This window comes from Leguminivora glycinivorella, chromosome 24 (assembly GCF_023078275.1).
Source record: "Leguminivora glycinivorella isolate SPB_JAAS2020 chromosome 24, LegGlyc_1.1, whole genome shotgun sequence".
Lineage (NCBI taxonomy): Eukaryota > Metazoa > Arthropoda > Insecta > Lepidoptera > Tortricidae > Leguminivora > Leguminivora glycinivorella.
Genome location: NC_062994.1, coordinates 7,480,113 through 7,506,928, shown reverse-complemented (window position 1 = coordinate 7,506,928; position 26,816 = coordinate 7,480,113). Strand labels below are relative to the sequence as shown.

Sequence of the window (26,816 nt, the reverse complement as noted above, 5' to 3'; positions counted from 1 at the left end):
ATGACTCCACACGCGACCTACGAATATACTTTACATAACCAAAATAGGGATCTCCCTAAATTAAAAGCCCCTCAGGCAGATGACTGGAAGTTCAAGATTTCGTACATAACAGTGGCCATTAATATATACCTGCATTTGTCAGCGCTGTACGGACTTTATTTGAGCTTCACATCAGCTTCTTGGGCCACTATAGTTTATGGTAAGTATAAATTGTTTGGTGACGGGTTAAGAATTTCACCACCCCCTTTCTTCCCGTGGGTGTCGTAGAAGGCGACTATGGGATATGGGTTAAATTGTGGCGTAGGCGAGAGGCTGGCAACCTGTCACTGCAATGTCACAGTTTCGTTTTATTTCAACCCCTTATTTGCCAAGAGTGGCACTGAAGCTTTAGTAGTTTCATGTGTTCTGCCTATCCCTTTATGGAATACAGGCGTGATTGTATGTATGTATGTATGTATGTATAAATTGTTTACAAGTAATTTGTACAAATGTACTTATAAATAAGCATTGTCCCAGTTGTCAAAAGGCCAATTACGGCTTTCTCTGAACCATGCTGAACCGAATTTGAAGATTGTTTAAATTAATCTTCATGTTCATACAATGTATTTCAGAAGTGGAATCACCTAGATTAGATACAGGTTTAACGCAATTTAACTTTTGTGTTTAAGTTTACAATTTAAGTCATATTTCATGTATATTTCAATTGAATCAAAGATCTCCTTTTCAAACCTTTAAGACATGATTTCTGGGATAAATAACTCTTTAACTATACCTTTCTTTTCCCGGGTGATAAATTAATATCGTAAAATAAATAATATCGTAAAATTCAAACTGTCTAATTGTCTATTAATTAAAATTCACCTAAATCGGTTCAGAATAGAATAGAATATTTTTTATTCGAAAGCACACAGGTAATAAATAAATTTACACTTACATAGAATACTAATAAAGTGCAACGAAGTGCCCTCACCTCAGCATATTGCTGGCGACTTTCAGCGGTCTCAACGTTATTCATGATTTTAAACATGTCTCTATCGAATTTTAAACTATACCAGATCTCATTCTCCTGGAAGTGGGTATGCTGGGCCTGATGGCAGGAACCCACCGTCTCTGGGCCCACAGGAGCTACAAGGCCACCTTCCCTCTGCAGACCTTACTCATGCTGTTCCAGTCATCAGCGGGCCAGTTCACCGCTTTTAACTGGGTCAGGTAAGATTCTATAAAAAAAAGACCAACATAAAAAAAAACCTAGTAATTTCTACATCACATCAATCCCACCACGTCATTTGTGGGGAAGGCGTGAAGTGACTTTTTTGACGCTTTAATGAAAATGTCAAGCGATGCACCGATTAACAATTTGATGGACGATATTGGTTTGTTAATTAACAGTAAAAAGTGCCAGGACATAACTAACATAATCGGTCGTAATTGTTTGTTGAACTGATGGGATTTTGAAGGGATCCTGCCTATGCCCACAGAACGCCCGCAGGTCGACCTCCACCAGGGTCAAAACACTATGACAGTTAAATGATAATGGCATTTAAAATAAGCTGCGTTACTGGGTAAAAGTGTTCGACTACAAGTAAATGCCGTGTAAACTAGACACGTTCAAAATACAACTGCATCCAAAAGTTCAATAGATATTTGTTATACAAGGGGGCAAAGTTGTATTTTAACGCCGAGTGTGGAATTGAAAAACGAGCAAGTGAATGGATTTTATAGTTGAACCACGAGCGAAGCGAGTGGGTCCAGAATAGAATCCTGAACTTGCGAGTTTTTTAACACACGAGAAGTAAAATACATTTGCACCCGAGTATAACACAAAACTTTTCCCCTCACTATAGCGAGGAAACTACAACGCAAAAAATGCGTTTACCACTGCTTCCAGTAGTTCCACAGGTGGTAAATCATCTTTATTACTAGATTCACCTACTTTTATCAACTTTAAAGCAGTTAATTTGACTTTATTCAAGGTCAAATTACTTTACCCACTAGTGGATGAAATGCGTTTTTACCCGCTGGTATTAAAGGACAAAGCACGTGTTTCCGAGCTAGTAAGGGGAAAAGAATATTTTCTAACTTCAGGGATCACCGACTCCACCACAAACACAGCGACACTGATGGCGACCCTCACAACGCTGCAAGGGGCCTTTTCTTCTGCCACGTCGGCTGGCTCATGGTCCATAAGCATCCGGAGGTCAAAAGACGCGGGGCCAGTATAGATCTGTCGGATTTGTTGAGCAACCCTGTGCTGATGTTTCAGAGAAAGTAAGTTCCTTTCTTCTTCTATGAATCAATATATGATTTATTTCATATCCAAAACCATCATTCAAATCCACAGCGCAGGCTTCGTCAAACGCGTAGGTACAAAATAGCATCCGCAACAAATTTCGTCCAAACTACATCACTAATAATCCATCACATGCTTCGTCAAAACAAAAGTACATGTACATGATAAAATCTGCAACAAGCTTTGTCCAAACCCCTAGCAATACCTACACCCTCCCATTAATCCCCAAGACGACATGTGCCCGGTGCAAAAGTCCCAAAAATACTGGCTGCATAAGCACGCTGCACTGCCAACGATATTTGCTGGACCAGGGGGGTTACCATGACGTACTAAAGACGTTCCGTTTAGGTTGAGAGAAAGGGACACAGCTATAACAGTTACATAGCTCCGTCCCTCTCTCTCGACCTAAACTGAACGGCTTTAGCACGTCATGGTAACCCCCCAGGTATGAGCCAGACCGTGGACCCCCACCATGCTCTCTTAACCGCAGTCCCAGACTTTTAATAAAAGTTTTCGCCTCAGTACACCAGGGGCCACCGGTTTCTACCGCAACCGGGACAAAGTCATACACCGGCTCCAGCAGAAAATCACGAGCTGTATGAGCCTAAAATCTAAAACGCCTACGGAAAATAGCCTGCGTACTTAAAACTTAATGAATCAATTGTTTCATTCTAATTATGATTTTTGTAGGAGCATAACAAAGTAAACATAACAAGAACAAAAAGTTGATGCAACAATTAATAAGCAGTGACCTATTGTACGCGTTGCATTGTCATAAATATACCTACACTAGCTTTTGCCCGCGGCTTCGCTCGCGTTAGAAAGAGACAAAATATATCCTATGTCACTTTCTATCCCTTAACTATCTCCACTTAAAAAATCACGTCAATTCCTCGCTCCGTTTTACTGTGAAAGACGGACAAACAAACAGCCACACACTTTTTCCTTTTAATATTAGTATGGATATTTGCTGCGTCTTCGATATCTACATCAGCATATTATTATTATTCTGAACAGCGTTTTTGCTTATCCTTTTATATCTATTTCTAGTTCACAAATAATTATGTAATATGTAAATTAATTCTGCGTTAACACTTTTTTCTTACCAACTTCTCCATATTTGAACCAATCTTTTTTCAGGTACGGTTTCTACATCATCACATTCTTCACCTACGTGCTCCCGACGCTCATCCCGATCTACTTCTGGAGGGAAACCTTCATCACCGCCTACCACGTGAACATCCTCCGGACCGTCTTATGTCAAAACTACACCTCACTCATCAACAGCGCCTCTCACAGTATCGGGAGAAGACCTTACGACAAAGAAGTCCAAGCTACAGAGAACATTGCTGTGAACTTAGCTACGCTTGGCGAAGGGTTCCATAACTACCATCACGTTTTCCCGTGGGACTACAGGGCTGCAGAATTGTCTAGTAAATTTAACTGGACTGCAGCTTTTATAGAATTCTTTGCGTGGATCGGATGGGCGTATGATTTGAAGACGGTGGAAAATGGTGTGGTGATAAAAAGAGCTAAGAGGTGCGGGGATGGGACTTATAAACGGTTTGCAAATTGAGACGGGTTTTAAGAATGAATAAAATATTAATTATATGATTCCTGGTATTTTATTACACTGAGCCTGTGTGGTGACGGGTTAAGAATTTCACTACCCCCTTTCTTTCCGTGGGTGTCGTAGAAGGCGAATGTGGGATATGGGTTAAATTGTGGCTTAGGCGAGAGGCTGGCAACCTGTCACTGCAATGTCACAGTTTCGTTTTCTTTCAACCCCTTATTTGCCAAGAGTGGCACTGAAGCTTTAGTAGTTTCATGTGTTCTGCCTACCCCTTTATGGGATACAGGCGTGATTGTATGTTGTTGTTATTACACTGATTGTTGGTTTCTATACATTGTGTTTGTCAAGATCGTTTCAAATTTTAATAACGCATTTTTGAGACCAAAAGTAAAATATTGAAAAACGCCAATAAAAAACAAAATACAAAAAATTGTTATTCAATTTAAAAGCATTATTTAAAAGTCAATTTTACAATTTTATCAGCCAGAGTAATTACCAGAGTGATGGACACCTTGTTTTTTTTTACCCCTTTGCACCAGGGGTTGTGCGGGATGGTTTCTTTCAATAGGTATTTTATTTTATTGGTATTCAGGATAACAACAGCCATAAATATAACTAAGACATACTACTGCTTACATGTAAGAAGGCCAATAACAGAAGGCCAATAACGCATATCTCGAAAAACGGCCTGCGCTTTTTTGACGTGAAACTTAAGCTAACACGATTTGCACTCATAATTTTAGAACAAAACGGGACTTAATCGCGTAAACACTTACATTTATATTTGGCCCGACGTTTCGAACATCACATTATGTTCGTGGTCACGGGTAGACTGGCGAGGAATTGCATGAACGTCGGGCCAAATATAAATGTAAGTGTTTACGCGATTAAGTCCCGTTTTGTTCTAAAATTGTGAAACTTAAGGCTGAGTTTAGACCAGCAAGTTATTGCTGCAAGTTTTGAGACGTAACTATAGGTAAGAGAGAGAGGCAAATATCTGCATCTCTTTCTTGCGTATACTTCTGTCTCAAAACTTGCAGCAATAACTTGCACGTCTAAACTCAGCTTAAGGTAACGTCTTTGAAAACGTACCTCAAAAAGGAAAAACGGAACCCTTGTTCACTCGTACGTCTGTCACATCACAGCCAATTTTCTTCGAAACTACTCAACCGATTAATTTGAAATTTGGTACACATATGTAAACCTGTAACCCAAAGACAGACACGTAAAATGAAAAAGTGGAAAGTGTACAAGTTCTAAGGAGCGTTTAGGTTGCGACGACTCAAAGGACAATAGACGGAACAAATTATTTTCGTAGGTCTCTTGAAAATAACCGTCTATTCTTCTTTGCATCCTGTTACCCTCTGCTGGGGTGTAGGGCTCGAATCATATTTCTCCATTTACTCCTGTCTTGGGCAGTTTGGGTAACCTCCTCCCACCCCATGCCTAGCACCCTGAGCTCCTGCTGAACAGAACGACGCCAGGTCGATTTAGGGCGGCATGGTTTGCGCTTTCCAGGTACATTCCAGGTAGGGTTTCTGATTTCTCGACCTATTAGAAGTCTCGAGTTTCGAGAAATCTCGAGCCCAAAGTCTCGAGTCGTCTCGAGTCTCGAGTCTTTTTTTATAAATGGTAAACTTTTGATAAAACAATAAACAACAATATGATTAGTAGTTTTTATTGCACCACACTATAATAAAAAATGCGTAAGAGCAATAAAAATCTTATTTGAAATAAACATAAATCAAATTTTTACAAGAAAACTACAATTATAGTCTTGAAAATAATACCTAATCCGTTAACTTCCCCGCCAGTGCACGGGTTAAGTAAATTAAAATGTCATGTATTAAATCATAATGTCATTGAAATTAAACGTTTAAAATAACTTCTTCTTCTTCCTCGTTTCCTCATTGCCGAGGTTCGCGACCACAAGTAGCGTGTCTCCATTGAACGCGGTCATAAGCCATGTGGACTGCACAGTATACGCTGTCGCCACACGATTTCTTCACACAGTCAGACCATCTCTTACGAGCCCCACCCCAAGAATGTTTACCATTAATTCGCCATATTATGCATTGGTGCTCTCATAATGTGTCCGAAAAATCTGAGGGTCGCTCTTGGCATATTTTAGAGAGCCGTGTGGTGATATTCAGTTCTTGCAAAATAGAGATGTTTGTTAGTTCTTCTAGCTTTTCAAGTTATACTCGTAGCAGTCTTCGCCAGCACCACATCTCAATAGCGTCAATCTTAGCCACATCAAAACTTTTCGGGGTCCAAGTCCATAAGTACATAAATATCGAGATTATTGAAATAATCGCACTTTATTTTGACGTCGGATTCCTCTGTTCTTCTAAATCTTGTCGAAGTTAGCCATAGCACTCTTCGCAGGTTATCAATGACCCAAGATACATAAACGCGCTGACTTTTTTGTAATGACGAATTGCTTTTAAATAACATGAGGCTTTCAAAACTAGCCAAAGTCGCTGCCAGCTTACGTTGGAATGAGAGGTTAGATCGCTTTATCTCGTTATAATTTATGACCGCCGTTCGACACCGTCCCCACCGCCTCGCGATGAGACCGGGCAGAAGGTAAAAAGTTGCATTTCACTTCAGGTCGTACTTTACATTCGGGCCTCGAGACGTCTCGAGTACCTGTCATTTTTTTCTCGTCTCGAATGAAGCCGAAAGTCTCGAGAAGTCTCGAGTTCGAGACTCTCGAGCAGAAACCCTAATTCCAGGTGAGGGCCATGTTGGATAGGTGGGTATAAGGTTTTTTGAGGATGTGTCCAATCCAATGCCATTTCCGCGTCTGTATTTCTTCTTGAAAATAACCGTAAATGATTCAAATCTCTTATAAAAATAATGTGTTATCTAAACTCATTGAGCATTCTATTCTATTCTATTCTATTCTATTCTATTCTATTCTATAGACCAAGACCACCAAGGCCATGGCAGCCCTAAGTTCGTTTTCACATTATCCGATCCGATATCGGATGTCGGAAGGATTTCAAAGGCAAAAATCAAAGATGGCGTCTTCAAAGTATGGGATATCGGTCCTACATCCGATATCGGATCGGATCATGTGAAAACGCACTAAGGGAACACATCTTGTGCTTTTTAGGCTGTTTTTTTTTTAGTTTCAGTTTTCATGAATATGTTCCCTTTTGTAGATTAAATTAATTCGTGCTTTGAACATACTTAATACATGTAGTGTGATGTAGTATAAATACACTTAGCCGCAACGAAAGATATTTGATAAGATATTTTGGAATATTGATCCGCAGTATCTACACCTAAAATAAAGACAAGTCAAATGGGGTTTACGTCGTTACTGTATTGTTAACATGATTTTCATAAATAGACCCCTAACTGAACTCTGCTTATTACCTAACTAGCTTTTGCCCGCGGCTTCGCTCGGGTTAGAAAGAGACAAAAAATAGCCTATGTCACTCTTCATCCCTTCAACTATCTCCACTTTAAAAATCACGTCAATTGGTCGCTCCGTTTTGCAGTGAAAGACGGACAAACAAACAGACACACACACACTTTCCCATTTATAATATTAGTATGGATTGTAGGGTCATAGATCTATCATTGTAACCTTTATTTTTAGGACTTGTTTTGTTAACGAATAAATGAATAAATAATGACCAAACTATATTAAAAGACGTTTATTTTATATGCTTCTTATCAGTTGATACTGCAGTCTGTTCAGCATCGGAAATATATTTTCCCCTCACTAGCTCGGAAACACGTGTTTTGTCCTTTAATACCAGCGGGTAAAAACGCATTTTATCCACTAGTGGATAAAGTAATTTGACCTTGAATATAGCCAAATGTTCTGCTTTAAAATTGATAAAAGTGGATTAATCTAGTGATAAAGATGTTTTACCACCTGTGGAACTACTGGAAGCAGTGATAAACGCATTTTTTGCGTTGTAGTTTCCTCGCTATAGTCGGGAAAAGTTTTGTGTTACACACGGGTGCAAATGTATTTTACTTCTCGTGTGTTAAAAACTCACAAGTTCAGGATTCTATTCTCGAACCACTCGCTTCGCTCGTGGTTCAACTATAGAATCCTTTCACTTGCTCGTTTTTCAATTCCACACTCGGCGTTAAAATACAACTTTGCCCCCTTGTATAACAAATAACTATTTCACCACCCCAACTGGTAAAGGCTCTCTTTGCTATTCGAAAACAGATAGCACAATTGCATTTATCCACAAGAGTGCAAAGTAATTTCATACAAATTTTAACTTAATGTCTTAAACGGGCTGGTAGATTTTACTTATAAATTATGATTTTGAATCATAAATATTGAATAAATTGATGGATTTCATTTAGTTTGATGTTTTATAGTCAGTATTTTGTTCGTGTTGGTGTTTTGAAAAATGTTGTGTTTCACTCGATGGCAAAGTTTGTTTAACCTTCGTGCCCTGAAACCCTCGCAACGCTGAAGATGCCACTTTTTGAACCACTCGCTACGGTCACGGGTCAATACCTATTGGAATATTTCGCTTCCTCGGTAAAACAAATAACTATCAACCGTCTGTCTTTACCATTTCTACGGCAATTTGCAGAAAAAGCCATGGCTCCCTACGCAACAGACGAACAGACTTTACATAACCAAAATAAGGATCTGCCTAAATTAAAAGCCCCACAGGCAGATGACTGGAAGTTCAAGGTTTCATACACAACGGTGTTCGTTATGTTATACCTGCATTTGTCAGCGCTGTACGGGCTTTACTTAAGCTTCACGTCGGCATCTTGGGCCACTATAGTTTATGGTAAGTATTATTTTAAGTTGTTTGAAAGTGAATTATTTAAATCCATACTTTACTAACGCCGTGGCTTGCGTGGGCGACGGTCGCGCGATGGTCGCGCGACGGCGATGCGACGCATACGAAATCAAACCTTATCGATATGGAAGTATGAGACGCGACGGCGACGGTCGCGCGACCGTCGCCCACGCAAGACACGGCGTAACTCTGTCGCGCCAATACGCAGAGCGATAGAGATAGATTGATAGGCGTTTGGCGTCGCAGAAATGCCATTCGGCTACGGGGCCTGGCCCCGAATGGCATTTCTCCGACGCCAAACGAAAGCGATACGCCGCTGGCTCTGTCGCGCCAATACGCAAGCGCGATAGAGATAGATATCTACTAGCGCTTCGTTTCGTGAGCGTTTCGTGAGCGTTTGTGCCATTCGGCTAGCCACCCTGGTATACTAGGCGCGCACACGAAAAGGAGGCCCGATACTCTGAGTACGCCACTGAAAAGTCGGCCCAGTACCAGGCCTACATCACTCGATAGCGATGGCGCGTTAAGTACCTACACGCTAGCTGTTCATTCGAATGAACAAGTGCCCAAGGGGCGCCACGCGCCCGCCTGTGTAATACGTACCTATTATTCTTCTGGGTTTTACGCAGTAACTTATTAGTATTAGTTAAACAAAGCGTCCCGTCTGAAAGACCACAGATGGACAGCCATAGTCACAAACTGGAAAGGCCCAGCTGGTAAACGCCGGAGGGGCAAACCAAACGGGTGTGTAATGATTGGTATAACTTTTTTTGGTATAGTAACATTTGATATTACAACATTGGTATATATTTAAAGGATATAATCACTCATTTGACATAATTAACATTTGGTATAACCACAAAATATCTACTTTTATTTTGTATAATCTTTATTTCGTATAACACTTATTTATAATAACCGTTATATGGTATAACTATCTAATGATATACGACTAGTATAATATAACTAGCAAACAGTATAAAACATAATGAATTAATTTTATTCTTTTTTGAAGGGATCACAGTTCTAACCTAACCTAACCTACTTTTCTGATAGCAGTACATATGTTTAAGGGTCACGGTTTTAACCTAACCTAACCTATTTTTCTGGTAGCAGCGCGTTGTGTGTAGGGATCACAGTTCTAACCTAATTTACTTTTCTGGTAAATGATGGATTTAATTTATTGTACAATTTTTTTTGTTCTAACTGTGTTTAGAAAGAATTTGTGTTATAAAATTTATTTATTATAGGAAATAACCATTATACTCAAAGTATGTTATGATAAATGTTATTCGAAAAAATGATCATTATATTAAATAAGAATTATACAATTTGTTAGTATATTATTTGTTGTTATATGTTTTAATAATTATATCAAATGGTCGTTATAACGACTAAAAATATATCAAAAAAAGTTATATCGATCGATACGCACCCAAACCAAACATGCGCTGGGAGGATGACATTGAAAAGATGGCTGGTCCAAATTGGAAGAAAATGGCACAAGATCGTGAAAAATGGACATCTTTGGAAGAGGCCTTCACCTAAGGTTCCTACAAATTAGAATTAATAAAATTAAATTAACAAAAGTTATTGTATTTGAAAGGAAATAAAAGGCTTTTTATTTTTATTTATTTATTTACAAACAATGCGTAGGTATTTGTCGTTTTGCGGGCAAATGAAGGATCAGTTACGTTTGTAACTTATTAATAATCTGTGACAGTATAAGTACTGGGAAGTAGTATGTACTAAGGTACATATGTCTATGCCGTTAAATTGTGGAATGAGATACCGGTGTCCGTGAGGCAATCCCAATCTGTAGCAGCACTCAAGAATAACCTTAAAAAACTATGGCTTTCCGACACTTAATTTTTTTTTCTCTCTTTTTCTTTTTCTTTCATTTTTATCTATTTTTTTTTAAATTGTCGTCTTGCTTTGTGGTTCGAATTAAAATAATATCTATATACTTTTTGGTCTAAGTACCTATATAAATATATATTTTATGAGTATTTGTTTATTTATTATTATATATGTATATATTGGTGTATTAATGTAATTGTATATGTTTATATTTGTTACCATGTGTATACAAAATTTGCATTTAATTCTTTTAGTGGTTGTACATTTTTGAATTGGTCACTCATCGTTCAATCAATCAATCAATCAATCAAGATATTTATTGTTGAACATGAGTTACAGAGATGTTAATCTAATGTACAATGGTCTTCATGTCCTGCCTCAGGGAGGCGTACAATATGTATACTTAATTCTCGATGCGATCACTTAATTCGCTTCTACTCATTTCCTCAAAGGTTGACTGGAAGAGATCCCATTAAGGGATAAGTCCGCCTACATTGTATATTACTGACTCTGTAACTGTGTCTCTTTTGTTTCCTTTATGTACAATAAAGCTTATACATACATACATACTCCACTTTCACCGATCTTGTACCGATGTCTTCCATTGTGATGGTTCAATGACACATTTTTGCATCTACATGTTTGGATATCATTAAACTTTAGACTAAATATTTTCCAGGCATCATCCTTCTGGAAGTGGGTATACTCGGCTTGATGGCAGGGGCCCATCGACTCTGGTGCCACAGGAGCTACAAGGCCACCTTCCCTCTGCAGACTTTGCTTATGCTGTTCCAATCGACAGCTGGGGAGTACACCGCGTTCAACTGGGTTCGGTAAGGTTGTCTGGCCCCGTAGCCGAATGGCATTTCTCCGACGCCAAACGAAAGCGATACGCCGCTGGCTCTGTCGCGCCAATACGCAAGCGCGATAGAGATAGATATCTACTAGCGCTTCGTTTCGTGAGCGTTTCGTGAGCGATTGTGCCATTCGGCTAGCCACCCTGGAGACACTAGTGCTGTGTTCTAGACGTAGGTTTCTAATGAAAACTCCTGATTTATAGAACACTGATGTGCTACGTTTAATGCTCGGACACAGACTGACATGGGTTACAACTACCCTCTATATGAAAACATAACAACTTAGGAATCAGCAATTCCCGTCAACTTTGTACAATGCCACGTCAGCAAATTTTAATTGATCCTATTTTGTTACCAACATTTAGTAATATAATTCGACTTTCGTAAGATATATACAGGATAATTGTTATAATTAAGAAAATATAGATACTAGAGAACCTTAATGACAAAATAAAATCTCAATTCATCAACAAAATCTTGGTAACAAAATAGGAATTAATAAAAACAAATTTAACTTTTCCCTTAATTTTTGTACAAAGTTGACGGGAATTGCTGGAATATGGCTTTATAGCAAAGAGGATCGAGTATTATAGAGAGTTACTGTCGAAGTAAAATGTGTAATCACAGTGCATAGACTGCCATCTCTTGACACAAGCCTAAATCTTTTGAAGCTCAGGGTGGCTAGCCGAATGGCACAATCGCTCACGAAACGCTCACGAAACGAAGCGTTAGTAGATATCTACCTCTATCGCGCTTGCGTATTGGCGCGACAGAGCCAGCGGCGTATCGCTTTCGTTTGGCGTCGGAGAAATGCCATTCGGCTACGGGGCCAGTTTTAACAATTTGGCCCATATTATTATCTGGATATGTGTTAAAATGTCAAATATTAATATTAGCGACATCTGGCCGAGCGTCCCCCAAAGGTGTAACGCCATCTAGGACACCGTACCTTTTTCTGTATGGTACTGGGGTACGTTTTTTTCTTAGACTTTATCTGTCTAGATGGAGTTATATATATCTTTGCTTTATAGTGATATCTCTAAGCTTAAGTGGGACTAGTGCCGTAGCCTAATGGCATTTCTGTGACGCGAAATTAAAACGAAACGCCGCATAAGGTAGTCTGGCTCTGTCGCGCCAATACGCAAGAGCGATAGAGATAGATATCTACGAGCGTTTCGTTTCGTGAGCGTTTGTGCTATTCGACTACGTACCCTGGACTGCACACATCTGCCACATGTATCCTGAAAGGTGGGCTAAAATGCCCCGGACTCCCATTGTTGGCGTAGGTTGGGGTTCAGGCAGACGGTGCGACGACTTGGAATAATGTTATCCAAAGTGATATGAAAATGCAAGTGATAGGGTCGATTGGAGGAAGAGAGGGGAGGCAAAGTACATATTTAATGACAATGAGATTTATTATCTTTTTTTTCTGTGACAATTTGATATGTTTTCTCTTAGAAGAACGACGTATTATTAAGCCATAAATATAATTGATTGAAATTAATTTTCATAGAGTACCTACCTAGTCTGTTAACATTTTTTTGATGAATACTTTTGCATGTTAAATTGTATCTTGTTATTTAATGCATGTTAATTATAAGATGTAATGTTTTGAAAAGAAGTGGCCCGCCGAGTTTCTTGCCGGTCCCATAGTGGATACCCTCTCCCAACTGAGGGGGGACTGAAATCTTCTCGAGGCTGAGGCGTAGGGTTAGAGAGCCGTTGCAGCTTTATTTGACGTTCATATGCGCATTGTAATATGCCTACTTGAAAAATAAATATTTCATTTTAATTTTTTTCATTTTCATTTTATACACCGTGTTTTTATTGAATTCCGTTAATTTCGGCATATAGTTAGGTCCATTATAGGAAACAGAATAGCATACTTCGTATTTTTTTCTGAAAAATCCCATATACCTGCGATAGATGTTACATCAATTGCTGTTAAGAAACGGGCTTTGTGTATTCGATATGCGATTGACATGTCATAGTTTTGACACTTACTTAGTGTGAGTTCATTGTAAAGCCCGTTTCTCAACAGCAATTGAAGCTAAAATCTATCGCAGGTGTATGTTTCTTTTAGAAAAAAATTCAAATTTAAGAAAACTAACTATGCCATTCTGCTTCCTATAATGGACCTATACATGCCGAAGTTAACAGAATTCTATAAAAACACGGTGTATATGTTAAGTATTGGAGCCATCCCAGTCCATTGTTTTAGGGTGCCGTACCTCAAAAAGGAAAAACGGAACCCTTATAGGATCACTAGTGTGTCTGTCTGTCAATTGTTTTTTTCTGTAATGACCTTAACATTTTAGAGACCACCGACTCCACCACAGCTACAGCGACACCGATGGTGACCCAAGCAACTCAACAAGAGGTCTTTTTTTCTCTCACCTGGGCTGGACGGTTGTCCATAAGCATCCGGAGGTCAAACGACGTGGAGCAAGTCTAGACATGTCGGATTTGCTGAGCAATCCTGTGCTTATGTTTCAGAAGAAGTAAGTTCATACCTTTTTAACCCCCGACGCAAAAACGACGGGGTATTAGTGCGTTTTCACATTATCCGATCCGATATCGGATGTCGGCCCAATATCCCATACATTACAGGCGCCATCTTGGATTTATTTTATTGAAATCCTTCCGACATCCGATATCGGATCGGATAATGTGAAAACGGACTTATACCTACCTAAGTCGTTGTACCTACCTAACGGTGATTCTGTGACAGTATTTCCTTTTTGTTAGCGTGTCATAATTCTAATGAATGAAATGAAAAAATATAATTATGCTATACGATTATTATGGTACATAAAATTATGCTTTATCAAATTCGAACAAAGTACATAATGTTCTGCAAACCAATATTCCACCAAATGTGTCGTATGCGTGTTAGTAATAATGCCAACTAAGTTTTCTGCAAAATTACTATTCGACCGAAAGTGATTCCGCGACAAATGCGAAGTGTGTTTCTGACTAAAATTATTCTGCTAGATAAGGGTAACCCTATTTACCTTATCAACAAGTATTCCACATTTCAACCAATTTATTTCATTCCAGATACGGTTTCTACATCATCACCTTCTTCACCTATGTTCTCCCGACCATCATCCCAATGTACTTCTGGGGAGAAACCTTCAACACCGCTTACCACGTGAACATTCTCCGGACCATCTTAAGCTTAAACTTCACCGCTCTCATCAACAGCGCCTCTCACAGTATCGGGAGAAGACCTTACGACAAAGAAGTCCAAGCTACAGAGAACATTGCTGTGAACTTAGCTACGCTTGGCGAAGGGTTCCATAACTACCATCACGTTTTCCCGTGGGACTACAGGGCTGCAGAATTGTCTAGTAAACTTAACTGGACTGCAGCGTTCATAGATTTTTTTGCGTGGATCGGATGGGCGTATGATTTGAAGACGGTGGAAAATGGTATAGTGGTGAAGAGGGCAATGAGGTGTGGGGATGGGACTTATGAAGGGGGGTTGAGATGTGAGACAGTTTTTAAGAATGAATAAAGTTTTGATGGAAGAATTTTGTATTTTATTCATTATATATGTGGCAATCTATCCCTCGGAAGTCCTCGCGTTTCGATCATTTGCAAAAAGCACCTTTTTATTAACCCTCGACGCAAAAACGACGGGGTGTTATAAGTTTGACGTGTCTGTCTGTGGTATCGTAGCTCCCGAACGGATAAATCGATTTAGATTTAGTTTTTTTTGTTTGAAAGCTGAGTTAGTCGGGAGTGTTCTTAGCCATGTTTCAAAAACCGTTCCACTATGTCGAGGTTGGAGTTTTTTTCAAAATTTTAATTTTGTGGTTAAGTTATTATAATTCCTGTTATAATTTTAGATGAACAGGACCTTACTGTACTTGAAGAATAAGGACCCTTAAGCTTCTGGCTTCGGGGCAGCGAGAGCCCGCCATCATCATTTGCTGTCTGATTTTTCTTACATTTAAGAAAACATTAAGAAAAACATTTATTGACGACCGGTCTGGCTCAGTCGGCTCGGCAGTCGGCTGATCCTGCCTGCTAATCCGCGGTCCTGGGTTCGAATCCCGTTAAGGACAAGCTTTGATTAATTTGGGGCTAAGTTGATCTGTGTAAGGTGTCCCCAATATTTAAGTATTTATTTATTGACACACAAATAAAAATTGAACATTTACACAAATATATAAAAAAATAAGATAAACAATTAGCACGCATGTCAAAAGGAACGGGATCAGCATGTTATGCCGCGCAGCGATTTCATTACAAATTGACTGCGCAGCGCTGATAATCCATGTATCTGTAGTATGCGTCAACGTTCGAAATGCGTTCAAAAAAATGATACACTTTGAAAGGCTCTATCTTGTATTATAGTTCTACTTTTGTGATTTTTTTCATATTTTTTAAACATATGGTTCAAAAGTTAGAGGGGGGGACGCACTTTTTTTCCTTTAGGAGCGATTATTTCCGAAAATATTAATATTATCAAAAAATAATCTTAGTAAACCCTTATTCATTTTTAAATACCTATCCAACAATATATCACACGTTGGGGTTGGAGTGAAAAAAAATATCAGCCCCCACTTTACATGTAGGGGGGGGGGGTACCCTAATAAAACATTTTATTCCATTTTTTATTTTTGCACTTTGTTGGCGTGATTGATATATATATTGGTACCAAATTTCAGATTTCTAGTGCTAACGGTTACTGAGATTATCCGCGGACGGACGGACGGACGGACGGACGGACAGACAGACATGGCGAAACTATAAAGGTTCCTAGTTGACTACGGAACCCTAAAAATCAGAACTACCGGATTTGACGCATACTGCCCCATACATTTCAAGCGACAAAGTTACTGTACTATGATTTTCAGTCCACCCTTTCTTTAAATCAGTAAATAAAAAAGTCAAATAAAAGTAATACTTATAGTTTTTATTTTTCTATAAATAAGTAATAATCTACAATACTATAGTTTAATTCCTTCGACAAGCACACGCCCTAACATACGGCTCGCCGTTGATATTGGCGTTGTTCCCGTTCGGGTTGCCGCGCTCCTGCGTGATGGCCACTGTGTCCCCGCAGCCGTACGCCACCGACGCCGACCCGCTAGTCGGGTACGTTCCTTCGAACGCTACAGCGCTCAGAAACGGTAGGACAAGAGGAAAATACTAAACTGTAGAATGACAAAAAAAACTAAATTTGTAGTTCAAAATGCATTAGTTTAAAGTATATTCTACCATCTAGAGTAATAAGCAATTTTATTTGCATAAAAAAACTGTGCACACATGTCGTAAAAAAAGAACTTTACTCGTCCATTTCTTAAGTATCTAAGAGGGTATTTAGCAGTTGCTGTGGTGCAAATATTATATCTAAGTATTAAATATTTAAGTAAGTAGTTAAATATCACCAAAAAAATGTTTCAATGCAGTATAGATAGTACTACTATAGTAGTACTACTATACTATAGTAGTAGCTCAAGAAGTGAACAACAAACGGCCTCATCTCTTAAAAGCGGTCTTTTTCCAGACTACCGGGCGATTCTCAGAGATGACGTTCGGTGCCTGATTTCGGTGCTGATTTTTATTTACTACTTTTTTGATATATCAGTCTATTTACTAAAATCTAGCCTAAATATAAAAAATATTGGTGGTGGAGGCCTCCATTAGAATTTAGAACCTTATAGTTTGTAAGAAATCAGACATTTTAAATCCACCGAAATTATGTATGGGCACTGTAATCAATTTGCACCACCGAATTCAATTTTTTACACATTATTCCATATTTCAACTTTATATATAATTTATTATTCAATTTATTGATATTTTTCATTTTAATTTGATGACAGGTCATGTAAAAAGGCTCATAATCGCGCAATTTTACTAAATTTAACATGGTAATATACTAGTCATTATCGAGTAGTGAATTTTGTACCCATACTATGGCTTAATTGGCTTACAAACATAGTTTTATGTTTTTACAAAGTATATCCTACTATTAAAGTATGAAATGCTAGAAAATAATAAACAAAACCCAATTTACAACGCGGCAATTGAAGTCGGTGGTCACTTTTTTTGATATCGGTGGTCAAAAAATCCACCGAAGCCACGGAAATCAACACCACTGATATCAAATTTTATCACTTTTTAACACGCTTTTATTAGGTCGTCGTGTATGTAACTATGTATGTAATGGAATCTAAGGAAGCTAATTTAACCATCTTCCAGGAGTCGTAGCGTAATGAAAATTGGCAGCTATATGTAGTTCCGATGACAATACAATAATATGGTACTGTTGAGCTGATCTGATGATGGAGTCGGAAGATATGAACTGGAACTACATGATGAAACATCGTATCATAGTCGTTTTTGGGTTTCTTAGAAAAGTCTTGTAATGAACTTTGACTACAATTAGGTTTCAAGGTCTGATGATGGAGCCGGAAGATATGAACTGGAACTACATGATGGAACATCGTATCATAGCTGTTTTTAGGTTTCTTAGGAAAGTCTTGTAATGAACTTTGACTACAATTAGGTTTCAAGGTCTGATGATGGAGCCGGAAGATATGAGCTGGAACTACATGATGGAACATCGTATCATAGCTGTTTTTGGGCTTCTTAGAAAAGTCTTGTAATGAACTTTGACTACGATTAGGTTTCAAGGTCTGATGATGGAGCCGGAAGATATGAACTGGAACTACATGATGGAACATCGTATCATAGCTGTTTTTGGGCTTCTTAGAAAAGTCTTGTAATGAACTTTGACTACGATTAGGTTTCAAGGTCTGATGATGAAGCCGGAAGATATGAACTGCAACTACATGATGGAACATCGTATCATAGCTGTTTTTGGGCTTCTTAGAAAAGTCTTGTAATGAACTATGACTACGATTAGGTTTCAAGGCCTGATGATGGTGCCGGAAGATAAGAACAGAAAAAGGGGGGGGGGGGCTCGAGGGGGGAGCATGAACGAAAGATCAACGTAGTATTTAAAATAAGTTGGGTTAGGGTTTTCTTGTGACCTTTCAGAGCAAACAAAGGGGGCTCGGGGGCGAAGCCCCCGCATAAAAGAAAGATCAACGTTGTATTTAAAATAAGTTGGGTTAAGGTTTTCTTGTGATCCTTAAGAGTAAAGAAAAGGGGGGCTCGGGGGCGAAGCCCCCGCATGAAAGAAAGATCAACGTAGTATTTAGAATAAGTTGGGTTAGCGTTTTCTTGTGACTTTAAGAGCAAACAAAGGGGGGCTCGGGGGGCGAAGCACCCCGCATAAAAGAAAGATAAACGTTGTATTTAAAATAAGTTGGGTTAGGGTTTTCTTGTTACCCTTAAGAGTAACGAAAAGGGGGGCTCGGGGGGCGAAGCCCCCCCGCATAAAAGAAAAATTAACGTAGTATTTAAAATAAGTTGGGTTAGCGTTTTCTTGTGACCTTTCAGAGCAAACAAAGGGGGGCTCGGGGGGCGAAGCCCCCCGCATAAAAGAAAGATCAACGTTGTATTTAAAATAAGTTGGGTTAAGGTTTTCTTGTGATCCTTAAGAGTAAAGAAAAGGGGGACTTGGGGGCGAAGCCCCCCGCATGAAAGAAAGATGAACGTAGTATTTAGAATAAGTTGGGTTAGCGTTTTCTTGTGACCTTTAAGAGCAAACAAAGGGGGGCTTGGGGCTTGGGGGGCGAAGCCTCCCGCATAAAAGAAAGATTAACGTTGTATTTAAAATAAGTTGGGTTAGCGTTTTCTTGTGACCTTTAAGAGCAAACAAAGGGGGGCTCGGGGGGCTAAGCCCCCCGCATAAAAGAAAGATCAACGTTGTATTTAAAATAAGTTGGTTTATGGCTTTCTTGTGACCCTTAAGAGTAACGAAAAGGGGGGCTCGCATAAAAGAAAGATCAACGTAGTATTTAAAATAAGTTGGGTTAGGGTTTTCTTGTTACCCTTAAGAGTAACGAAAAGGGGGGCTCGGGGGGCGAAGCCCCCCGCATGAAAGAAAGATCAACGTAGTATTTAAGATAAGTTGGGTTAGCGTTTTCTTGTGACCTTTAAGAGCAAACAAAGGGGGGCTCGGGGGGCTAAGCCCCCCGCATAAAAGAAAGATCAACGTTGTATTTAAAATAAGTTGGTTTATGGCTTTCTTGTGACCCTTAAGAGTAACGAAAAGGGGCTCGGCCCGCATAAAAGAAAGATCAACGTAGTATTTAAAATAAGTTGGGTTAGGGTTTTCTTGTTACCCTTAAGAGTAACGAAAAGGGGGGCTCGGGGGGCGAAGCCCCCCGCATGATAGAAAGATCAACATGGTATTTAGAATAAGTTGGGTTAGCGTTTTCTTGTGACCTTTAAGAGCAAACAAAGGGGGGCTCGGGGGGCGAAGCCCCCCGCATGAAAGAAAGATAAACGTTGTATTTAAAATAAGTTGGGTTAGGGTTTTCTTGTTACCCTTAAGAGTAACGAAAAGGGGGGCTCGGGGGGCGAAGCCCCCGCATAAAAGAAAGATTAACGTAGTATTTAAAATAAGTTGGGTTAGCGTTTTCTTGTGACCTTTCAGAGCAAACAAAGGGCATAAAATAAGGATCAACGTAGTATTTAAAATAAGTTGGGTTAGGGTTTTCTTGTTACCCTTAAGAGTAACGAAAAGGGAGGCTCGGGGGGCGAAGCCCCCCGCATGAAAGAAAGATCAACGTAGTATTTAAGATAAGTTGGGTTAGCGTTTTCTTGTGACCTTTAAGAGCAAACAAAGGGGGGAAGCCCCCCGCATAAAAGAAAGATAAACGTTGTATTTAAAATAAGTTGGGTTAGGGTTTTCTTGTTACCCTTAAGAGTAACGAAAAGGGGGACTTGGGGGCGAAGCCCCCCGCATAAAAGAAAGATTAACGTAGTATTTAAAATAAGTTGGGTTAGCGTTTCTTGTGTCCTTTCAGAGCAAACAAAGGGGGTCTCGCATAAAAGAAAGATCAACGTTGTATTTAAAATAAGTTGGGTTAAGGTTTTCTTGTGATCCTTTAGAGTAAAGAAAAGGGGGGCTCGGGGGGCGAAGCCCCCCGTATGAAAGAAAGATCAACGTAGTATTTAGAATAAGTTGGGTTAGCGTTTTCTTGTGACCTTTAAGAGCAAACAAAGGGGGGCTCGGGGGGCGAAGCCCCCGCATGAAAGAAAGATCAACGTTGTATTTAAAATAAGTTGGTTTAGGGTTTTCTTGTGACCCTTAAGAGTAACGAAAAGGGGGGCTCGGGGGGCGAAGCCCCCACGCATAAAAGAAAGATCAACGTAGTATTTAAAATAAATTGGGTTAGCGTTTTCTTGTGACCTTTAAGAGCAAACAAAGGGTGGCTCAGGGGGCAAAGCCCCCCGCATGAAAGAAAGATCAACGTAGTATTTAAGATAAGTTGAGTTAGCGTTTTCTTGTGACCTTTAAGAGCAAACAAAGGGGGGCTCGGGGGGCGAAGCCCCCCGCATAAAAGAAAGATCAACGTTGTATTTAAAATAAGTTGGGTTAGGGTTTTCTTGTGACCCTTAAGAGTAACGAAAAGGGGGGCTCGGGGGGCGAAGCCCCCACGCATAAAAGAAAGATCAACGTAGTATTTAAAATAAGTTGGGTTAGCGTTTTCTTGTGACCTTTAAGAGCAAACAAAGGGGGGCTCGGGGGGCGAAGCCCCCGCATGAAAGAAAGATCAACGTAGTATTTAAGATAAGTTGGGTTAGCGTTTTCTTGTGACCTTTAAGAGGAAACCAAGGGGGGCTCGGGGGGCGAAGCCCCCCGCATAAAAGAAAGATAAATGTTGTATTTAAAATAAGTTGGGTTAGGGTTTTCTTGTTACCCTTAAGAGTAACAAAAAGGGGGGCTCGGGGGGCGAAGCCCCCCGCATAAAAGAAAGATTAACGTAGTATTTAAAATAAGTTGGGTTAGCGTTTTCTTGTGACCTTTAAGAGCAAACAAAGGAGGGCTCGGGGGGCGAAGCCCCCCGCATAAAAGAAAGATAAACGTTGTATTTAAAATAAGTTGGGTTAGGGATTTCTTGTTACCCTTAAGAGTAACGAAAAGGGGGGCTCGGGGTGCGAAGCCCCCACGCATAAAAGAAAGATCAACGTAGTATTTAAAATAAGTTGGGTTAGCGTTTTCTTGTGACCTTTAAGAGCAAACAAAGGGGGGCTCGGGGGGCGAAGCCCCCGCATAAAAGAAAGATAAACGTTGTATTTAAAATAAGTTGGGTTAGGGTTTTCTTGTTACCCTTAAGAGTAACGAAAAGGGGGACTCGGGGGGCGAAGCCCCCACGCATAAAAGAAAGATCAACGTAGTATTTAAAATAAGTTGGGTTAGCGTTTTCTTGTGACCTTTAAGAGCAAACAAAGGGGGGCTCAGGGGCGAAGCCCCCCGCATAAAAGAAAGATCAACGTTGTATTTAAAATAAGTTGGGTAATGGTTTTCCTGTGACCCTTAAGAGCAAATAAAGGGGGGCTCGGCAAAAAAGAAATACTTAAATTTTGTTTGAATTAGTTGAAATGTGACAATATTTTCTAATCGAGTCAAACAAAATCCCACTAGCTGAGAGCTTCAAAACAATGTATGGCGAAAGTATGTCTCTCTAATGTCTTCAAAAAGTCCGCGATGGCACATGTCTATATTGTCTATCTTTTACGGATAACTTTAGCTAAACTACCAGAGGACGTGATCTCAGCACTGAATGTTAACCAGTTTAAGAACCGACTAGATAACTACTTAACAAATTTAAAGAACACATCTTAAGAAAGAATTGTTGGATACAGGCAACTATCAGTTGTTATAACTGCCTGCCTGATTAATAAATAATAATAATAATAACCCCCCCAGGGCAGCTTGTGGCGAGCTGAATGGGAAGTGGCGTCCCTTGGGTCCCATGCCCCCGAGAGTCGGTCAGGCCCCTCCCTCCGGCTTGCCTTCACTGGCCGGCCGGAGTGAACACTGAGCAGGGGCCGCAGGATTCTCACCTCTGGCTTGCCTTAACCGGCCGTCCAGAGTGGGGTGCCAGAGCTATATGCTCGCAGGGTGGAAGTGAAATATGCATAAGACGCGAGTTGGCACAGTGGCTGTTTCGTACAGACTGGGTAGAAAGCGGCGCACACCTCTCCACACCCTGAGCCGCTCACGCTATGTTGTCCCCTTGTCGCTCCGTGCGAGCGGCCGTTTTCGGGGACCCATATAGTGAGTTGGCGAGTCACCGCCTGCCTATTTTTTCGTGTTTTTAAAACATATGATCAAGGCAGGTGCCATAGACCTTTCCATAGACCGGTCACTAGCACACAAACATTTCAACCCAATAGCCCAGTATAATTTGTTTCTTTTCATTGCAATAGTTTTACACTAACCGGGGCTTGTCCTTGGGTGCATTCTATAGTGCGGACAGGGACAATCGCCGGCTAGTGTCACATTACTTTAAATTAAACTGTCTTAAAGGGCCTCTGCGCTGTTGGCTTCGGCCCCACGCACGCCTCCCAAAAGTCCGGGACCCCATGGTCCCGAGAACTGGAAAAGACAAACAAATAATAATAATAACTTACTAGGTATAAACATTTTTATGATAATACCGTAATAAGAAGGTAGCCGCTAGTTATTATTAAGTAGCAATTAGCAATAAGTACACGTTAAGCCACAAATGGCATGTAAAATCCGCGTACTTGAAATAAATTTATGTATAAATGTTAAAAGTATTTCATTATTAATGACTAAAAAGTAAAAAATAAATTAATAGTTTAAAAAACACTATAAAACACGCTTTTATAAATGCACGTAAAAGCCAAAAATAAATTATGGATCGTTCAAGTTGTCTCTATTTGTGAGCTGAAGTTTAAAAACTATGTGCTTTTAATTATAATATTTGATTGTAAAAGCGTGGGGCGCTGGAACAGGAAAGACTTTCTTGTAAACAAATACTAATCCGAACTTCCTGGCGAATGAAGTTGCAGGAACATAACGTTTACATATGCCGCCTAAGGGTTACCAAAGAGAACCAAAGATATCTCGTCCACGAACAAGAACTCTGCATCCTGTCACTGTAGACACTTTCCCCTTTTGTACTTTGATTACCGGAAAAAAGCGGCGTTCTAAGTGTCGGTGACTGTCGACTCTCCTCGCTACTAGCGCATATTTTGTCTGAGTTCGACAAACTGGTACCTACTTTGAACACTGACTTTTAATTGATTTGACTGTTTAATGTAGAACCTACTAGTCATGCTGCAACTCCAGTTAGCGCGTCAATCTGTGTAACCTCCTTCCCGTAACATAGCATAATTTGATGTATCAGCAAGTTATACAAAAAGTCTTTCCTGTTCCAGCGCCCCACGCTTTTACAATCAAATATTATAATTAAAAGCACATAGTTTTTAAACTTCAGCTCACAAATAGAGACAACTTGAACGATCCATAATTTATTTTTGGCTTTTACGTGCATTTATAAAAGCGTGTTTTATAGTGTTTTTTAAACTATTAATTTATTTGGAGATAACTGAAATAGCATGCATGATACAGAGGAGATGTCATAATGATGAAATAACATCCTTTCAAGTATTTATTAGTACCTTACATAACGACAAATGCACTAAAACTGTGAGAGTAAATTGAACCACCGAATCTTAAAAAACATGGGACCAAACCCACCGAATGACTTAGAAACCTTTAAAAAGTCCCCTTTATGAAACGCTACTGCATCTCCTCTACACTCAATGGTTAAAACATACCTAAAACATACTATATTTGAGCCACTATGTCCCTGATCTACTAATTTGTAAGAATACTGTCATGTTTAACAAATTACACCGAAATCAGTCACTAGCCCGGGACACATCGTAAATTTGTCTTTACTCGATGAGTTTAGCTAACATATTATTTTTATATAGAAAATATTATAGGTTAACTAATACCTTATACGTGAATATCTACATCAACTGCGATTAACAACTCCATCTTGAGTTATGATTTTTTGTTTTGCAAATTCTGGGTGCGGGACACGCCCACCGAAGGTCATTTTTCGCGTTTAATATTTTATTAGTTATACTATACAAATAATAAAGAAATAATTTTATAGTGTACCAAGTAGAATAGAGGCTAAAGATTATACCTGAATTAATTCAGATTTTTAGAACAGTCCGTTCTGACGTTTTTTGCCCCGGACACGTAAAAACGCGCCTCCTGAGAAATGCCCTACCTTTAGAAAACAGGGTAATAGGAAAATAAAAAATGAGTATCACATAATTAGAATTTTTATTATAATCTTTTTTATAAATATCTATTCTATTAAACTACAACTTAATTCCTTCGACAAGCACACGCCCTAACATACGGCTCGCCGTTGATGTTGGCGTTGTTCCCGCTCGGGTTGCCGCGCTCCTGCGTGATGGCCACTGTGTCCCCGCAGCCGTACGCCACCGACGCCGACCCGCTAGTCGGGTACGTTCCTTCGAACGCCACGGCGCTCAGGAACGGCAGGGCACCAGAGAGGCCTAGTTCACCAATTAGTTTGAGTTCTGAACCGAGCGAGAGACCGGAAGGCGCGATGGGACCGACGCTGTTCACGCTTAGAATGCCGCCGTTGTTGGAAGATGTGATGCAGCCGCAATTTTGGGCGGAGATGCACTGAAATAGAAATCATATTTAAGTACAAAAGTCAAATACATACATACAACATACATACAATCACGCCTGTATCCCATAAAGGGGTAGGCAGAACACATGAAACTACTAAAGCTTCAGTGCCACTCTTGGCAAATAAGGGGTTGAAAGAAAACGAAACTGTGACATTGCAGTGACAGGTTGCCAGCCTCTCGCCTACGCCACAATTTAACCCATATCCCATAGTCGCCAAAAGTCAAATCTTTTATATTTAGTTCCATAACAATAACAATGGCCTCGAAAAGGAAAGTTTTAAATTAAACACCCAGTTTAATCAATGAATAATAAACAGAAGTATATTTAATCTGCTTAATAACTCCACTGAGCATAAAATAATTCAAAACTCACATAAAACTACAATACAAAACACAATACATGTCGAGTAAAGGTAAACGTTAACGAGCTGCCAAGTAAACGTTTTATAAAGTTTTTGTTGGTTAGGTATTTAACTTAATACTTTTGCAAATATATGGTACCTTTATTAACTAGTACCCTTGCAACGAATTTGTTTTTGAAGTCAAATAATGACACAAAAAAGTTATGTAAAATAAGTCTCTTAATATGCCGGTGGCCCATTTTAGTGTAAGTATGTACATCTATAACCGCTTTCTTACCTGTATTAGGAAAGTAGAAACGCATAGAGTTATGACTGTGTAACTCATTTTGAATTTAAAGAATATTTTTGAACTAAATAATAAACCTATTATTGTTTTAAAATCAACAGCGAATGACCTACATTATCATTTCATTTAGCATTTATATATATTTATTTCCAATAAATTTATGTAAGGCTTTGATATCAGTAACTAAATAATCGATAAATTTGCAAATTTTAAACATTCCGCCCACCAAAGTTTTTAGATACTGAACCTAATTTACTTAGACATAGAATTTATAATAAAAGTATTAGCTATGCAAAAAGTATAAATAGGTACTTTGATAGGTTGATAATTAAAAATAGTTATTGTTAAATAACAATTGGGTAAATAATCGATGTTATTTGAGTTTTGTGACATTAAATTTTGTAAATATTTACTATCACAATGATAAGCACAATTTCATATTTATAAACGTTTGATAAACCAATTAAATAATTAAATAAATTGCACACCGCTTACGTAACGCTGACCTGCTTGTAATTGCTGAGTAAGTATAAAATGGTTGACATAGATATTTAGAATCATTATATTCTGTTTTGAATAAAACAAGTCTATTAGCAGCATAAAAAATGTCTCCCTTCATCGTTTTTGCTCTATTCGTTCAGGCTTGCTTGATCCAGGTACTTAAATAAAATATATTTCTAACGTTATCCTTTTTTTAATTTTAAATCGGGACTTAATTGCCTATCCTATCATTTTTCTGGAATAAAATATATTATGCATCATTTGTCAACAAATACACACTTTCATAATATGGTATTTACATACAGAACATTTAGCTAACCTATTTCTATCCTGTGGCTAAATTAATTTTTTTTTCACAGTCCGCGCTCAGTCAAAACTGCGGTTTCCCTCAACTTCCCTATTCCGGGATCGGCGGGCTGAACAGCGCGAGTGCGAGCGCGCCGGCGCCGCCCGCGCCGCTCGCGCCGAGCGCGCAGTACGGCGGCGCGGGCACCGGGCAGGTCGGCGTGTCTGGCGACATCGACGCGAGCGGCCAGACCGTCGTCGTCGGCTCCGTGCCCGTGCTCGGCACGGTCGACTTCAGCGGCACCGTGCCCGCAACAGGATCCGTGTCCATCTCCGGACAATGCGGATGCGGATGCAGTCAATAATCCCAGTATTTTAGTTTAATAATAAACTTTTTATAAATAGCA

General features: G+C 39.4%; 4 protein-coding genes across 4 annotated transcripts; 3 read left to right on the top strand and 1 right to left on the bottom strand.

The window, feature by feature from the left end:
* Nucleotides 1–3,866, top strand: LOC125238980 (acyl-CoA Delta(11) desaturase-like). Its single transcript, XM_048146480.1, has 4 exons — nucleotides 1–199; nucleotides 1,056–1,209; nucleotides 2,086–2,268; nucleotides 3,431–3,866. The coding sequence occupies exons 1-4, from the start codon at nucleotides 1–3 to the stop codon at nucleotides 3,864–3,866; spliced, it is 972 nt and encodes a 323-aa protein (XP_048002437.1).
* Nucleotides 3,867–8,023: 4,157 nt separating this feature from the next.
* LOC125238662 (acyl-CoA Delta(11) desaturase-like) lies at nucleotides 8,024–14,915 on the top strand. Its single transcript, XM_048146054.1, has 5 exons — nucleotides 8,024–8,034; nucleotides 8,444–8,650; nucleotides 11,202–11,355; nucleotides 13,698–13,880; nucleotides 14,440–14,915. Exons 2-5 carry the CDS (start codon nucleotides 8,452–8,454, stop codon nucleotides 14,897–14,899), a joined length of 996 nt encoding a protein of 331 aa, XP_048002011.1. The 5' UTR covers nucleotides 8,024–8,034; nucleotides 8,444–8,451; the 3' UTR covers nucleotides 14,900–14,915.
* Nucleotides 14,916–24,575: 9,660 nt separating this feature from the next.
* LOC125238912 (chorion class B protein PC401-like) lies at nucleotides 24,576–25,759 on the bottom strand. Its single transcript, XM_048146404.1, has 2 exons — nucleotides 25,615–25,759; nucleotides 24,576–24,964 (listed from the first exon to the last, which is right to left on the bottom strand). Exons 1-2 carry the CDS (start codon nucleotides 25,660–25,662, stop codon nucleotides 24,638–24,640), a joined length of 375 nt encoding a protein of 124 aa, XP_048002361.1. The 5' UTR covers nucleotides 25,663–25,759; the 3' UTR covers nucleotides 24,576–24,637.
* A 443-nt stretch (nucleotides 25,760–26,202) lies between these two features.
* On the top strand, nucleotides 26,203–26,816 carry LOC125238549 (chorion class CA protein ERA.1-like). Its single transcript, XM_048145886.1, has 2 exons — nucleotides 26,203–26,279; nucleotides 26,484–26,816. The coding sequence occupies exons 1-2, from the start codon at nucleotides 26,229–26,231 to the stop codon at nucleotides 26,772–26,774; spliced, it is 342 nt and encodes a 113-aa protein (XP_048001843.1). The 5' UTR covers nucleotides 26,203–26,228; the 3' UTR covers nucleotides 26,775–26,816.